The sequence below is a fragment of the Syngnathus scovelli genome, chromosome 13 (genome assembly GCF_024217435.2).
Source record: "Syngnathus scovelli strain Florida chromosome 13, RoL_Ssco_1.2, whole genome shotgun sequence".
Lineage (NCBI taxonomy): Eukaryota > Metazoa > Chordata > Actinopteri > Syngnathiformes > Syngnathidae > Syngnathus > Syngnathus scovelli.
In genome coordinates, this window is record NC_090859.1 from 8,735,889 (window position 1) to 8,753,064 (window position 17,176).

At 41.8% G+C, this 17,176-nt stretch overlaps 2 protein-coding genes across 4 annotated transcripts in view; both read left to right on the forward strand.

Moving 5' to 3' along the window:
* Positions 1–8,627: 8,627 nt before the first annotated feature.
* LOC125979616 (transmembrane protein 250) lies at positions 8,628–10,383 on the forward strand. Its single transcript, XM_049738021.1, has 2 exons — positions 8,628–8,704; positions 9,523–10,383. Exon 2 carries the CDS (start codon positions 9,620–9,622, stop codon positions 10,037–10,039), a length of 420 nt encoding a protein of 139 aa, XP_049593978.1. The 5' UTR covers positions 8,628–8,704; positions 9,523–9,619; the 3' UTR covers positions 10,040–10,383.
* A 2,125-nt stretch (positions 10,384–12,508) lies between these two features.
* Positions 12,509–17,176, forward strand: part of LOC125979610 (nucleus accumbens-associated protein 2) — a 30,561-nt gene continuing 25,893 nt past the window's right edge. For 2 of the 3 annotated variants that reach the window (XM_049738006.2, XM_049738007.2), the window contains exon 1: positions 12,509–13,118. The gene's annotated coding sequence lies outside the window, so the exon portion shown is untranslated. Of the gene's footprint in view, positions 13,119–13,206; positions 14,847–17,176 lie in introns of those variants that run through there. The other variant, XM_049738008.2, reaches the window with a different exon arrangement.

Here is a 17,176-nt window from a genome sequence, read left to right on the forward strand (position 1 = left end):
AAACATTTTAACGCGATGAGGCAGTAGTTTATAGACTATACTGTCTCTTCTCTTTTTATTTATATAAAGATATTTTGAAGTGGGGGGGTCAAGTCACATGACCAAACCTAGAAAACAAATCAACCGTGGTTGTTTTCTCCCTCGTACATTACATCAAGAAGTATAGAAAATGGATGGCATATTTATTTCATACTTGTGTGGTCATTCTTGTTTAAAAAAAATGAAGATGTGCACTGTTGACTATGACTTCTCACTTGTCATTGAAGAGTGTATTATTGTTTTTAAGAGCATGGTTAACTTCTGCTTGTACTTAATTTTGTATCATTCATTCATAACAGTTTGGACAAATTATTGTAGAAAATTGTTCTCGAAAGTAAATGTAATATTTTACAACTTGAATGCCTTCCCCGACACCAACACAACTTCTAACATCTATTGCCTCGTCCTGAACCTTAATCCAGATTCCGACATATAATATATGACTATATATTTTGATATCAGAAGATTATACTTTTCTTTTATTACTGGAGCTGCAGGAGAGTCTCAGCGAGGTTACAGATGTGAGCCCAGAATGACAGGATTACCAGAAAAAGCCCCAGGGTTTAAAAATTGAACAGAGGAATAATAATGATTTTTCTTCATGTAGATTATGCTAGAATTCTGAAAAACAGGTAAAAGAAGGTCTAACACAAGAGTTGTAATCCAAGGATGAGCCGTAAAGCATTCCGAAACACGACTCACTTGATTACACGCATGTATGATGATCGACAAAAGAAATCCAGGGTAAGCCAAGTAAAGTGGATAAACAATACAAAATATGGATTATGCATATTTGGTGTACAATAACTGTACTATTTTTTTTTCATATGAAATGCCCAGTGCAGTCAAATTTTTTATGTTTTATTAAGTAATTTTTTTAGCACCCAGAAACATTGTAATAATTAAAAATGGTATATTAATAATATAAAGGTACAGTAAATGTATGATATTATTGTCATAAAAATAGTTAGCTTGGTACTCTCTGCAGTTGAGAGACTTGATTTAATATTAAACACCTCCTACAATGTTTCCGTGCAAACGACAATAACTGTTCAGTTCATTTCTGAAGAGTAAACGCTAAATTGCACTTTTTCTAGCAATAAGATTATGTGTTGGTATGTGACAACAAAAAAAAGGGGGGGGGGGGGATAGCGCGGCGGCTGCAGACGAACGACCTTGTAAGGAAATAACAACAGCAAGCCTTAATGTGTTGCATTACAAGATATGTGATAAAACACTTTTATAGGGAGGGTTGTAAATGCCTCGGTGTCACTACACACACCCATTGTGCGCACTCAGAGGCCCATTTTCTGGGGGTGTCCGGAATCAGAGCTCGGATGGGTTCAAAGGGAGGAGTGGCTGCTCTTAATTGTCTTTGTTGTCACCTTGATCCGGGTTAGTAATTGTCAAGCAAACACGAGTGTCATGGCTATAGGAATGATGCAATGCTCATTCCTGGGCAATAAAAAAAAATGCTTTATCTGATCAAAATAACAGCAGGAAAATAATCAAATATGTGTGACCTTATGTTTTTCAAGGCAAAATTCTTTGCAGCCATTTTGTGAAATGTAAGCAGTTCAATCTGGCAGGAAATTTTACAAATTGTGTCCTGTTTGTGAAATAGACACCATTTGAAATATTTGTCCATTATGCGAGTCATTCACAAGGTGAAAGCACTCCATGGCAGTTTTTGGCAATGTCAGCCACCCGGGGCGCTCAAAAATAGTCTTGCCCAGTGAGTAATTTAGTGTAGAACCGCCACTGCTCCATGGAGTGTGTGTGGCTTTCTTTATTCCCTAGCTGTCACTCTTTTAATTCCCCGTAGTTCACTTCCCGCCTTGTTTGTGCACCCCGACAGCAGTCCCCGGCCCTGACATCCAGGCCGCGTGCAAGTTAGGCCAGGGCTTATTGATCAGCCCATAAATTACCAATGCATCACCCCTCCTCGCCTTCGGGGACCTTATAGAAACGAGAAGGGGTAGTCGAGAAACAAGCAGAGAAGGAGAGAGCAACAGTCTGAGGTAAATTGTTAATTAAATACAAATCAATCGCCCGCCATTTATCAGGCCGGGCGTTCAGCTCACCTTTGAGGAAAGGTGGAGGGAGGAGGGGGAATATGGGGAAATCAATAAAGTAGACTAAGGGGAGGGATAAGTGTTTAATCCACCAATCAAACTATATCATCGGCATTATGGACAGACAACTGGACATTACGAGATAATCAGAGAATCTTATCACACTATACAGCATTGACTCCCACCAGCCACAATATTAGGTACATCAATGTATGTGCGAAGTAGAAGAAAATTATGACAGCTAGCATTTATGCTTGTATGTTAGGACGTGAATGTGAAATAACTGGACTGTACCATTTTTAATGCCAATGTTTGGGGAGCAGTTCTGTTGGGGTCAAAACAGAGAAAGGGGAAATTCCTTACCGGTCAAAAGGTCAAATGGCCCCAAAAAAAAAATAGAGAGCCATATTCATGATTAACTTGTCCATTCGCATACTATTACACTAATTTGTGGTTTAAAGAAGACTGGACCATACCACATTTTTCAATCCCAAAAGATTCAACCCCAGACTCCAAACCATGAATTTTCCCCTTCAATCTGTGCAAGACAATCAATCAATATACCTATAAAGAAATCCTAAAGCAGTGGTCTTCATTCCTGGTTCTTTGGGTTCAGTGTCCTGCACGTTTTGCATGGCTTCCTGCTGCAACACACCTGATTCAACAGCTCAAGATCATGTGATCATGTGATCATGTGATCTGCATGTGACTCAGGTGTGTTGCAGCAGTGTGACATAAAGCCTGTCCTAAGCTGTTTGCATGAAAAGAGGCAAGACATTTTATTTTTGTTCACCATGCCAAAGCACCTGCTTACAACGCACTGAGCATTTTCTTTTGTTTCCCTCTCAAAAAGCTTTTGTTTACCCGCTGCTATCTTCTTATGCTTAGAACCCTGGCAGCTTAACCCGTAGCCAGCATCTGTCTGCAGCTCGGAGAAAGGCAACGACGCAGATGTTGAAGAGATTGGTCTTATGGGTAGTCGCCTTCTTGGCCCCTTCACTGGTCCAGTTAGCGGATTACGCGTTACGACATATCCAGGAGCCAAACACCGCTCAACACACACACAACCCCATTCTTTGCTATAAAAAGCTATCGACGAGTGTTTAAATCCAACGAGTGGCCGCGCTGACGGGCGACGGCAACGTCGCGGGCATAAAAGACAAATTAACAAGGTGTCCCAGGTAGAGAAACGTCAAGCGGTGGAATAATGAGGCTGATTTATGAAGTGGGCGCAGATAAATATTTATGACGCGTATTTATCGTCATCCAAATATTGCTTTTGGCGCGTTGCCTCATGGAGGCCTCTCATCCCGAGCATGCTTTTAATGGTCGCGCCGTACGTGTTAAACGTCAGCTGGGTTGTCCTCTATCAGTGTTTGCGTCTGTTTCTCCTGCCTAAATCCCCTTCCACTGGAGCTTTCCTTTTGCCTCCTAATCGCAGGCACAATCCCTCACTGCAGCTGGCTCGGCTCCTTTAAGCACCGCCAAAGAAGTGAGCTCATCCCATCTCATCCCTTTCCCGTTATCCCGACGTTATCCGTCAAGTCCCCCACATCCCTTTCTCTCAACATTATTCCCTCATTTCTCATCCGGAAGATTCTCTTTTTTTTTTCTTCCCTATAGTTTCCCAGAATGACAACTAATTTACATTGTCAGTCTTGCACACTTGGATTTCTTTTAATTGAAAGCATCTTTTTAAATAGAGCTTAACTCTTTCATTCTATTTGGTTTGCTGGAAGACATGCAAGAAGAGGCAAAGAAGGTCCCCAACTAAATACTAGTATTAGTTGGTTTTCCCACAGAGAAGAAAAAATATAACCTGCATGTATTGTGACAATGTTTGTTTGTGTAGCACTTGATTTAATTTTTTACATGATCCGAACATATATGCTAACTTCAGTTAGCTCGTCTATGGTATTTCATATCCTGTTAGCACATGCTTTAGCTAAACATTTTGGTGTTTACAAGATAGTCAATGTTTCATTATTTTGTCTTGTATGTCGGCTTAGCGTAGTTCTCGTGCAGATGAGTTGCAAAAAGCTATGTTTTGGCGGTTACTTTAAAACCCCTTTTTAAAATTATTCGATAATATGAATGAAATTATTTTGTATTTTATGCAAAAATATCAAATGTGCATTTATTTGAGGATTTTTTTAAAGAAATATTTGCTGTAAATGTCTCTTATATGATTTGATTTAATTTGATACCAAAGTTCAGTTTTCACTCACTCCTGACAATGGGCAGGGCGGATTTCTACGACAACAAGGTCACGGGAGGCAGGGTTATGACATGAGGCCAGCAAGTGGTCGGGGTCTGCCATGAAGGGGAGGTGGTAGGCTGAAAAAGCCAGAGGAGAGATGATGAGGGGAGGTGGGTTGAGGAGATGAAAGCTGCGGTACCATTTTTCACAACAGACAAAAACATTTGCTATGATATCAATTTGGAACTGCAGCGGCAGTCCGCCCTTCCTGGCCCACCATCCATCATCTTTTCGGGCACCCAGATGAGTGGGTGACCCATAGGTATCGTGCGTGGGAAGGAAACGCCGCAGCGCTACTGGGCGGCGTGGGTTGCCAGGGTGGCCGCCCACCTCCCCGCCGTCAAAGCCCCGCAACTACTCGCTCGCCCTCAATCCCCAAGTCTTTTCCCATTAGCGCCAGCAGCGGAGACCCCGCCCTCTGCCTGCCCTCTTATTGGCACCTTTGCCTGCACCCCATCACTCATCTCCCGGCCATCATCCATCACCCATCGCGATCAATAGGAGGCCATGCATTCATCAGGCAGGGGGAAAGCAGGAGGAGGGATTGCATGGCGGATGAAAAAAACAAGGAAAAGCTTGTAAAAGAAGGAGGAGGATGCCAAACGAGCAGCCATATTTAGGCAGAGAGGACGAAAATGTAGACCTTTGCGGCAGTTAAGGACCACGCCCAAGCACAAATTTGGGAAACCAATTGGTGATTTTTAAGTCAGGCCGCTTGGTTGAATCGGCCATCGAAGGCCACTCTGGTTTGCTGTCAGCTGGCAAAGAAGAAGTTTTTTTTTTTTCATTAATTAATTAAGCAAATTGTTGCTGGGCAAAATTTTGCGGAATTTAATATGTAAAAATAAGGGATGAGGTACATTAGGTTGTAATTCGGACCGGTCGCATGTGGTGTTGACAGCAATGGCGCCATCATGCTGACAAGTGGCTGTGCCATGTGCATCCTTTGAGCGGAAGGGAGAAATATTACTGAGTGCAGCTTTAATCAGACACATGGCACACACACACACACACACATAAGTAGAAAGCGTAATGGCACAATGTCACTGTCAGTCATTCTGTGCTTGTCAGTTTCCGGCAAGGCTGCGCACTTTGTGTTGACAGCCCATAAGTTGTGTTTGACGCACACATACACACACACACACACCAACACACAAGGTGGTTCAGAATACACGCACTTCGAAGTGTAGCCAGAGCGGAATAGATGGTGTTTTAAGATGATGGATGCCTTCTCTGCCCAGAAAGATTAAGCCAGACCTCTAGCGATAAGTTAGCTGGCGATGCGTTCAGCGTACACAGTAATTGTGATTGCTCGACAGGAGCGTTTGCCGTACTGTGGGGTGTTTGGGTGGCAAATGTGCAAAAAATAAATACATAAAAAGTGAAAGATTGCATCTGTGTGTACTCATTTATCACACAGCAATACTGCAAATGCAGTCAAACGTCATTAGAACATAGTTCAGCAAGCCGCCGAGGATTAAACTGCATGTTTTGCTTTTTCTCCGTGTTCTCCCTCCATTTGCAGGCGGATAGGCACTGACCCTTGCCGCAAACCATGAAAATTGGTGAGGAATTCACACCACCCCTAAGAGGTTCAAAATCTGCCAATAGTTGCCACAAGATGGTGACAAAGCACTACTTTTATTATAGACGTTCCTATGGCCTGTGTAAATAAAGCTTCTTCCTTATCTTCGACATACTGTTGTTCCTTTGCAAACAAGAAACTCTTGAATGGCAGCTAAGAATACAGTAAACACTTGAACATAACTTGGATTTGTTATTAAGGTTAGTGTGTTTTGTTTGTTTATTAGTGGTTAATTTTACACAGGCTATAAGAAAAAATGGATCCCAGAGGCTGCTAGCCAAAAGTCAGCTGGGTCCTGTCTGAATCCAACGTGTCAGGTGTCGCTCTTGGGTTTCGGACCCCCACAAGTGCCCCATCTGATGGACACTCTCATTGGATTATTCATGAAAAGAGAGGAATGTTTGTATGCTCAAAACAAAGAATTCTTTCCGTCTGCAATACGTTTTATTGTATAAACAGCCTAAAAAAACAACTGCACACGTCTGAGATTCCGAGTTCCAAACTTTCCTTCTATCTTCCTGTGTGGAGTTTCAGGCCTTTGAACGTGGATTTTGTCACACGTAAGCGCCTTTAATTCTTTCATCATTGTGTTCTTAGCAATGATGTCATGGGGTTAACCTGCCTCGATGACCCCTCATTAGCCCCTTGACCCCTGACATCATGCACACTGCAACGGAGTGTGCTGGTATTTCCTTTGGCACATACTGTAGGAGTTCATAATTAATGGCCGATGCATGCTTTTGAGATGTGGGAGAAAACCAGAGTGCCCGGAAAAACCCACACAGGCACGGGGAGAACATGCAAACTCCACACGCATTTTTTATTTATTATTAATTGACATGAGAGGTAGAAAGCACGTTTGAATTGAAAAAGCCATGTGACACAAACGTGGGCTCTTATATTTCTACAACTGAGGAGATTTGCTGCATAAATCACAGCGCGTTTAAAACATTCAATTGAAAGCTGTTCGAGAGAGTCGCAGTGTAAATCAGCATAAGTGATCAAGATAGATTTTTTTAACCCTCTTTTTGTTAATGTATGGTAGCGTCCGAGCACATGCAATAACTCAGGTGCGGAGGAAGGCAAGACTGATGGGTCACGCCATTGACAAGGTGATTGACCCTTCAGTTGACCGCCACTGACGGCTCAGGAAAATTTGGCTAATGGTGGCGAGCCGTGCAAGCGTAAACAACATGCAGACTTTTCCATCACAAGGTTTCTAACCTCGGTTTTAACGGCTTGTAATGGCACCTTCCTTCGCAAGTCATTAGCATTGCCCTCACACACGTCATGCTCTTGTGACAATCACATGGACGTGCTAGCCTCTGTATGTTTTAGGAATGAAACCTGTGTCATCTTTGATGAACACTTAGGCCAAATATGCTACTGTATTTTAATGTTGGTCATGGTGATACTTGGCAAGTTGGGGTTTATCTTTTTTTTTTTTTTTTATGGAGGAACTTGGTATAAGAAGTTTGAAAAGCAAATGTTTTTACAGAATGAAATGGATTTCTTAATATAGATTCAATTGTCTTGGTCAGAGGTCACCATGTTTATAAATTAAAGGATTGCAGCAAAGATTCAAAACACTGGTTTTAACTATAGTTTTAATTAGTTTACTCCATTGTGCCACTTTCATCACCTCAGAAACTTATTTTTCCATTTGTATTCTAAAAAGTACATCCTATACACAACACCTACAGGAAAGCAAAATAAACTGTTAAGATAAAGTGAATTAACATCAAGGCACACCAGCCTATTACTCTGCTTCAGAACACACCAAACAGACTTTTTGATTAAAACTTTCAATCATTAAAGACTCCCTCATCTTATTAGCCTGAATAATTGATTTAATTTGTCTCGCAACAACTCCCGCTCTCACCTCTACTTAGTTAATGAATTAATTGATTGAGCACCTGTGTGTGTGTGTGTGTGTGTGTGTGTGTGTGTGTGTGTGTGTGTGTGTGTGTGTGTGCGTGCGTGCGTGCGTGCGTGCGTGCGTGCGTGCGTGCGTGCGTGCGTGCGTGCGTGCGTGCGTGCGTGCGTGCGTGCGTGCTGCTAGAAACGTGAAAGCACTCAAAACTTTGCAGTTGTATCCCATTTTAATGTCTTGGATGTTTGTTTTTTAAATGAAGACATGTGACAGTTTTGGGAGTTTTGTTTTGTTTTTGGTATTTCCGTTTTTTTGTGTTGAACAGTTCAATAAAAATTTAATTAAAGAAAACCAAAAAAGTCTAAACGGAAGTACAATACTCAAAGAGCCGATGAGAAGTCACCAATTTCGCAACATTCAGCCAATCAGAGCCTATAAATTGAATTTCAATTTCTAACGTAAACTGCACATTTGAAGACGCAGTTGTGTGTATTTGCAGGGCTTAGAGTCTTTATTATGAGAAACTCACAATTGGAGTAATGGCGCCCTCTAGTGTATGAACTACTTTCTGTTGCTTACTCCATGTCAAGGTAGATGTAATAGATGATGATCACAACACTGTTTGTTCTTCTAATTTTGCGCTTGCCCTTAAATCACCAACAGCAAAATAATCAATTTTGTTTGTTTATGGAAGTTATGCGCATTTGTCTGGCTGTCTGTCCGTCCGTCCGTCCGTCCGTCCGTCCGTTTGTGATACTGGCCCTTTAAATGCGCAGTGCCGTCAACCCGTTTGTCGTGCCGCATTTTGCGACATCGGGTGATTTCCGGCAGTTTTATCCCCGCCAGCAACAGCATCATCTGGCTTGTAGCATGTAAGTATGCTCGATATGTAAGTAAGCATGCTTAGTATGCTATAACTATGCTCAATGGATAGAATAAAAGGACTGAAAATGACATTATTATTCTGCAAGGTGGTTAAATGACAATTAAGGTGCTGCTTTCCACAAACATTAGAGCAGGCTAGCATTTTGCTAACACAAGTGTCATACGCAATTGCTCTCCAAGTGGAGATGAGCTATTGTCTGACTTACCGCCACTAAGTAGTAAAGTCGTAATTACGGTAAATGCTTGTGAGGAATACACTACTTGTGCACAAATACGAAATAAGTAATTTAGTAATTTGTTAGTGGTAGCTTTTTGCAAGCTGAGTTACGGTGAGTTTTGTTAGAAGCGGATTGTGTTTGCTAAGTGACACTTAACTCACAGTATTGTGTCATGATACCAAACCACAGATGATAGATCCTCAAGTTTATTTTGGGTGACTCCAAAATTATAATTATTGTTCACAACGCTGTTAATTTGGGGGGGGGGGGGGGGGGGGGGGGGCGGGGCACAAATCGCAACACACAGGCATTTATGTCAATATTTTCAATTGTGACGTATTAGTGACATAGAAGGTCTCGCTTACTAACGCATTTTTCATAAATAACAAAGGCACCAAACTGTTTCTGTACCAACAATTAAAGAAAACATCAAATTTAATTCATGACAGCAGTAATAGTTAACTATAATCATGACTGCCTAACACATTTTTTTGTCAATGTCAGATTTATTTGCAGGAAATAACCCTTGAGTACAATGCAGATGTTGCAAAAACACCGGTCATCTAATGTGTTTCTTTTGTTTTTAGTCTGTGGATTCTCCTCAAAAGAAGACCATCAGCTACCACATGATGCAAAGAGCAGCAGCTAGCACGTCGTCCAACCGGGGGCTCCTGTAGCCCACCCATGCCTGTGATCCCTATCCCTCGGCGGGTGCGCAGCTTTCATGGCCCCCACACCACCTGCATGCACTCGGCGTGCGGCCCGGCGCACACAACCAAGCTGGTGCGCAGCAAGTACAACAACTTTGAGCTTTACGTGCGCTCGCGCTGCATCTACAGCTTCCTGCGCTTCCTGCTCTACTTCGGCTGCAGCCTGCTCACCTCTCTCCTGTGGGTGGCGCTGTCGGCGCTATTTCTCACGCAGTATATAGGCGTGCGCGTCCTCCTGCGCCTGCAATACAAGCTGTCCGTTATCCTCTTCCTGCTTGGCCATCGGCGCTTGGATTTTGCCGCCATCAACGACCTGGTTATTTACAGCATGCAGATCACCATGTTCATGGTAGGCGGGCTGGGATGGTGCTTCATGGTGTTTGTGGACATGTAGCTGGGATCAAGGTGAGGTAGCAAAAACTTGCAAGAGACCAGAAATTTACCAGTTAGGTTCTTTTGGAAATAGCTGTGAATTTTCAGCATCACAAAGCTCTGTGATTTTCATGTGTTGAGTGTTAAAAAGTACCAATTTTGTCACTTTAACGTGTTTGTGGGTACATGTTTCGGGGATTTTTATATAAGAGTTCCTTTGAGTATTTTTTAATTGTATGATGGGTTTCTCCAATGCTCCCAAGCGCTGTATGTAGGCAATGGACTTTAAGTTGTCCATTCATGCACCCATTGAATGTCAAGCGATTTTATGTGCATTAAAATTATTCTGTACTACTGGAATAAAAAGTTCCAAGTGTCTGACATTTGTGCATTACAGCGGATGTGAGAATCAAAAATGTTTTGGTGATGACCAGAGCTCTTACAGCGCTATAGAATCTGCCTATTTCAAATTCAAATATATGCAAATGAAGCTGGTACCCTGTCATTTGCCGCAGTACTGGTAAATCATCACTGGGTGTCAGTGTCGGTCTTTCAACAGAGTAAGTTTTTTTTTGTGCAAATTCCCTTTCATACGCAACTCTTGTTCACTCCGTACGACTTTTTAAATGTGACTAAACATTGCGTAAAATGGATAGCAAGCAAATTTAAGTCATATCTTTGTGAATAAATTTTATAACACATCGTCTACTTTCATGCTTATGTAGTTAAAGGTAATTGGATGCCTACTGCAATATGCGTGTAGGTATATATGTGTATGTATATATTTTACATGTATCTGGTCACATGCTTTGAAAACCAAAGGCTGTCTTTGTGCAGACGATCGTAAAGCATGTGGTTGATGTGTCATCCATCATGTGATGCCATGAGAGCAATTAGTCAAAAGCACAGAAAGCAGTGCCACCTTATATGTCTTTAAAATTATCATTTAGGCAGTACAGTGCAGAAATTTGAAATAAGAAATTATGTTGAAGCATGGATAATTATATGACAACCAGAACGTTGCCAAATCCATCTTGAAGGTCTCACTGATCACCTCAGTGCATAGGTTCTGACCTAGTTAATGTTGAACGGTCAACTTGGAAGTAATAAATTTGTCTCTTGACTCTCAATTCTATCAGCACCTATGTCATGCACTAAATTCAGTTTCTCACGTGTCCTCTGATTCTATGTTAAACAACAAAGCTACTATTGGTCAGTGGCATTTGCACAGTTTTGTACATATGACATTCTGCTTCTTTATTCTGTGTTTAATAAATGTTCCAATGACGGATGGGGGGAAAAAAGCGGTCTGGTGAATGGGTCCACTGTGCAGCTGTGTCATAAGAGAGACTTCAAATGGAGATGCGCTTGCGGCCGGACTGTTCCGTCCACTGCCCTTCGCATGTCACCGTTATGATGCAAAAATTTGCCATGAAGACGGTGTGAAAGATTATCTCACACACACATGCACACACACTCACACACATTCACACACACACTTGACAACCAAGATTCTTGCCAAGCATAACAATGGCAATGGCTGCATCCCAATCACCTTATATAGCCTTCAAGGTGGGTGCCTTTTAAAGGTAAAGTGAACTAATAAAAATTCTTTGAAATGTTTCATGTCTATATTTGGTATCAAAACAAGGACAGAAAGATGTGTATTCAAACCAATTTCCATTTAGACTAAAAATAAGATCAGCAAAGCTCAGCATACTTACAGTGTGACATTTGCAAGTTCACATTTATTTTACTTAATCTTGGTGCCTGTGTTGAAGTTGAAGATTTTTATTCAGACAAAATTTGTGCTTTGGTGCCATTTTACATCATCTTGACAGGGGGTGTGTCAGATTTTTGCGTTCTGTAGCAGGGCTCAGTTCCTTTTTCCATTGCACATTTTATTTTGTGGCTACCTATTATTGACTGTCATTGTATTTTACCTCAACTAGAATTGACAAGTTTGATTCCTGAGTGTTTTGGCTACTGTGGAGAAGAGCAGCTCAATGTTCATATTGTTTTCATTATTGAGCTTTATGCCGTCTGTACTGGCTGTAGACTGTACATGAACTCAAAAGCTGGTGATCATGAAGTCATGGCAGATGTATTTTCACTTCTTCTTTTTCCCAAAAACAGAAGCTGACCTCTCAGAATGCCTCTTTTCATGCCGTGTCATACATTTCACTTTTTTTTTTTGGTCATTTCACCACTAGCACAGGAAAGCTGCATAAAAAGTTGGTTAATATAGCCCACTGGTTTATGAAAGTTTGAAAATGAAATGTATATCAATAAATCATAAGCCAATAAAAAAAATCAACAAATTATAATAAACGATTGATGTGCTCATTCCATCATACAATTTGGAGAGAAAGAGAAACTTTGCTCCTGGCTGCAGTGAGCCATACCACCACCAGCTGGCGCTGCCGGTTTTGCCAAGAGGAAAAACAAAATACAGACGCATGCGCATAAACTCGTCCGTAGCTGTCATCTGAGGACACGTGAGGTGACTACACATGTTCACGTTGTTCTCGCGCACAAGGAACCCCTGTGCAGTGTCATTTCTTCGCCTTTTCACGAAAGCACCACGACACACTTGGCCCAACGAAAGGCCGCTTTTGCCATTTTCTAGGTTGAGAAGTGAAGTCAAGTGAAGTGAAGGGGGGAGGGGGTGGTTCACCGGCTTCTTGTAAAGCTCCGGAGTGCACCGAGTTCATGTGTCCGTAAAAGGCGGATCGACGAAGATACTTCTCCCGTCGCGTTAGCAAGCTTCCGCATACACCATACCCTCCGTAACCGTCTCCCCACAAACAAGATGTCTGCGTCTTTAAAGCGAAGCGCCGTTTGTCAAACGGGCCATGATGTCAGGCTGCCCCGTCAACTGCTCGCGTGAGCTGAGTTCCACTTCCTGCGCAGGCGGCCAGGCATCGGGCACTCGAAAGGCGAGCGTGGCCGAGGGAGGTGCGCGACGGACGGCCACGAAGGAGCCACAAGAGCCGATAGAAAGGACGGAAGCAAGAACTGGCGGGAGCTGCATTTTTCCACCTAACTTCATTGGTCGTCGCTGCCGACTGACAGTCCATGGACTAGCCACATTTTTTCGGGTAAATATATATTTAAACATATATATATATTGTGTATACATACACATTGCTTTGCGTCTGTGACGCATTGGCTCTGTGTCTCATTTGAATGTGCTGACATGACACTGCGGTGCTGCGTTCGAGTTTCAAAAGTCATCTCAAAATGGTTGCCCCTAGTTCTATTAATTTGTTAAAATGTTGGCATACTTTTAACCGTCGGTGACTACCAGTGGGGAAAGTGCCTTTTTAAAACAAAAAAAATATTAAAAAATCCAAAGTTGCGTCACTGTGAAGTCAAAACAAAACCCAAATCTCCACCCACACTGAAGCGTGGGAGTCCTGCAATGCACAGACTATCTTTTTTTCCCCTTTTCTCCCACTGCAGTGAACACATCATCTCTTTGAATGGCTGCTTTTTGTGTGCCACTGTAACTGTAGAAGTGCATTTGGGGTGAGAAGGATTTAAATGTCATTTTTGTGTGTGTGGCTGTTCACACTCCTTGAACCCTGAGGTCACAATGGTTCTACATTCACTTCTTTATGGATATTTTTTTGATACATATTATACACATTATATATTTTTTTACAAGTATCAGAATATCAAACTGTGTGTGTGGATTCCCAGTCCTTTCCTCAGCAATACTCATTTAGAGTTTTTTTTCCCCAACCTGCTCATCCTTGTCAGTCAGACTAATGTGAAGTGGTGCGTTTTTTCCAGGTCTATGTGGTTTTGTACGCATTACTCTTTACATTTCATTTTAGCCTTTGAGACTGCCAGATAGTAAAGCGCAGCCAAAAATAACAGATCAGACTTCTGCCGAGGCCAAACAGAATCTTAAAGTGCATCAGCAGCCCCTTTTGGAATGTTCCCTTTAGAGCACCGTGGAATTAATGGAAAATATTGAAGGAAAGTAGTATAATTCTATGATATTAGCAACTTAATGCAGGTCTGCGCAATAATTTGGGGTAATACAAAGAATAAATAATCTGATGTTCTTGGGCAATTGGAAAATCTGAAGGCTTGTGCGAATTCATAACAAAACACCCGCTGTTGTATCAGATCATTTCCAATCTATCAAGCCATCCATTTTCTACACTGCTTATCCTGTTAAGGGTCTTGCCAGATCTGGTGATGCCAACGTCTAAGTGTCTGTCTTAGCGCCATAATGTAAAACAGGAAAAGGTACAAAAAAGCCAAAGAAAAAGCAAGAATGTATAACCTTGAGGTCTGTGTTTACTGAGTGTGTGCGACATCACGATTGAATTTTGTTCTACGGTTAACACTAATGCAGTATCTGTAGTCCCTGCAAATTTGCGACTCGTAGTTTATTTGATTACCGTATTTTCCAGACTATAAATCACACTTTTTTTCATAGTTTGGCCGGGTGCGACTTATACTCAGGAGCGACTTATATGTGAAGTTATTACTTGATCATTAACACATTACTCACTAACTAGTATATCACTTCACATGTTATTTTCACACTAAATCACATGAGGCCGCTCTGGTCCTGTGGAATAATTGGATCTGCAACTCACGATGAGTCTAACGTCAGCGACATACAAGAGGAAGTGTCGCATCTACTTCCTGAGTCAGTGGAGTTGTTTATAAGTGACACAGAGGACGAAGATTTCAATGGATTTAATGATTTGGAGTGACTCGGTTGGTTCGATAAATTTGCTGAAATTGAATGTTATTGAGAACGCAATAAAAACACTGCAGTATGTTAAAATGGAAAGATTGCATGGGTAAGATTTACAAAGTGTTTTAACAATTTAAGTTGCCGTAGGAATTTTGAGTTGCGATACCTGTTTTTTGTATTTTCACTTGGGAGATGACATGAAACGTTATGTAAGTCAGACACAGAGTCGACTTTTATGTTTATGATTAACACATGCAAGCACATACACGTGAATAAGTTCATGTGCTTTCTTGTCTCCTTTCTCACTAAACCTTTCCTTGCCTTGGCGCTACTCCAGAGGGTCGTGACAGCACTCGGCAGCTGTATTTGTGTGCGTGCGTGTGCGTGTGCTAGCGTGCTAGCTATGTCCCGGGATGCCCTTCCTCCATAGGCCTTGTACTATACAGCATTCCATGAGGGGGCCCAGGGAGAGGAGGAGGAGGGTGGAAAAGTGTGTGTGTGTGTGCGTGCATGTGTGTGTGTGTGTGCGTGCATGTGTGTGTGTGTGTGCGTGCGTGCATGCATGTGTGTGTGCGTGCGTGCATGCATGTGTGTGTGTGTGTCAAGCAGAGAGAACGGCAGCACTTTTCAATCCCATTTGAGGCTTGAAAGCACTGGTGAGAAGCACAGGGAGAAAAAAAAACTGCATTGGTCTGCTCGGCAACACAAAAACAGTCCCTCGATTTTTAAGATATTTATTTTTTTGCAGCTTTTTCCTTATTTACATGACACTTTTTAAACAAAATTCACAGTGCATTAAATGCGCCTCCATTTTTTTTTGTTTCATTTTTAATTTCATGACAGATCAGATCTCACGCGACCTGCTATGCAATTATTGTCACAATTGTTGTTTTTGTAAATAATGGCAATGACAAAATATTTTATTGACACTCCTTTTTCCCATGACTACATGACGGTGATGAGCTCAAGATAGCTTTTTGATGACAACATCATGACAAGACGTGTATGAGTTTTCATTACAGAGACCAGACTGGACAGAAATGTTAGTGGGTGTTTATCCTGGCGATTAAAGGAGGGAATATGGAGGATGACATTTTAAAAAAAAAATCTACAAAAAACAATAGGGAGGTTTTCATTGTTTTAATTTGTCTATGTGTCCCCTGTAATTGTCTGGCGACCAGTTCAGGGTGTACCCCGCCTTAAGACAGCTGGGACAGGCTCCATCACCCCCGCGACCTTCGCGAAGATGAGCATTTCGTAAGATGAATCAAATTATGAATTTTCTTCCTCTTTCAAATTTACATCGTCTTAGAAAAAGTTGTTTGCTACCATCTAGTGGTCAAGATTAGAATAGACCGACACCAGCAAAAAGATTTAGAACACCATAAGTGTTATTAGATGTACTAAACCAGAACTTGCGACGGAGAGGTATTTTACTGTGTATCCATTTTGGCAGAACATTTTTTCATTAACTTAATGTGGCCCTTCTTGATTTACGTGTATGTTGACGCGCCAACCATTTTCCCTTCTTGAGCCACAGCGCTGACTCACCGAGGATGGCATGCGATACGCGGCAGAGGGCATACGTCACTTTCTCATACAATGCTCTTGTATTTCCTTGCCATGTGTGTTTTTTGTGTGTGTGCATGCGTGTGTTCCGACTTGTCGCTGGCTGTGAGTCAACTGCAGTCTTCCCACTTGTCTTTGTTTTCAGTCAGCGATACAGAGTACATTGTAGCTATGAATCTTCTGCGTACATGTCGGCTGAAAATGTTTCCACTGCATACATCTATTCTTTCCTGCTACCCAGGAGGTTTCTGTAACAATGGCATCAAATTAGATTGCGCAAGTGTACCCAATGAAGCCACCCGAGAGTCTTTTTCATTAGGTTGTTGTTGCTGTCCGTGCGGCGGGGAACAATGCTAATGATTTAAGAAGGAAATTATGTTAAAGTACTTTAAATATATTGATTTGCTATTTGCTGATCTAGCTTGCATGTTTTTAGAATGTTGGAAGGAATTATCCCCAGAAGCCCTTCGCAATGGGATAAGACGCAAACTCCCAACAGAAAGGCTGAAGCCGAGCCTCGGACCCTGACCTTCTGAACTCTGAGATGTATTATCCAGACTCAGTAGAGGTCTGGCTTAAGTGCTTTAGACAAGGCCAGCACCTCAAACCAGGCTACCAAAAGTCTTTTTTTCTAAATGTGCGTGGAAAAATGCTTTGACTCCATTAATTTAAAAAATTGTGACGATAAGATATATATATAACTGTGCTCAGAGCCTTTCTAGGTGTTTTATGATCATCAAGTAATTTCACCTATTCGCCAGGATAATAAAGTTGCTTTTGATTTTCACTCATCAGACACACGAGTCTCCAATCGGCTTTGTGTCTTTGTTTTGTGCATTTTGGAAAAACAGGCTCAGCAAAACGCTA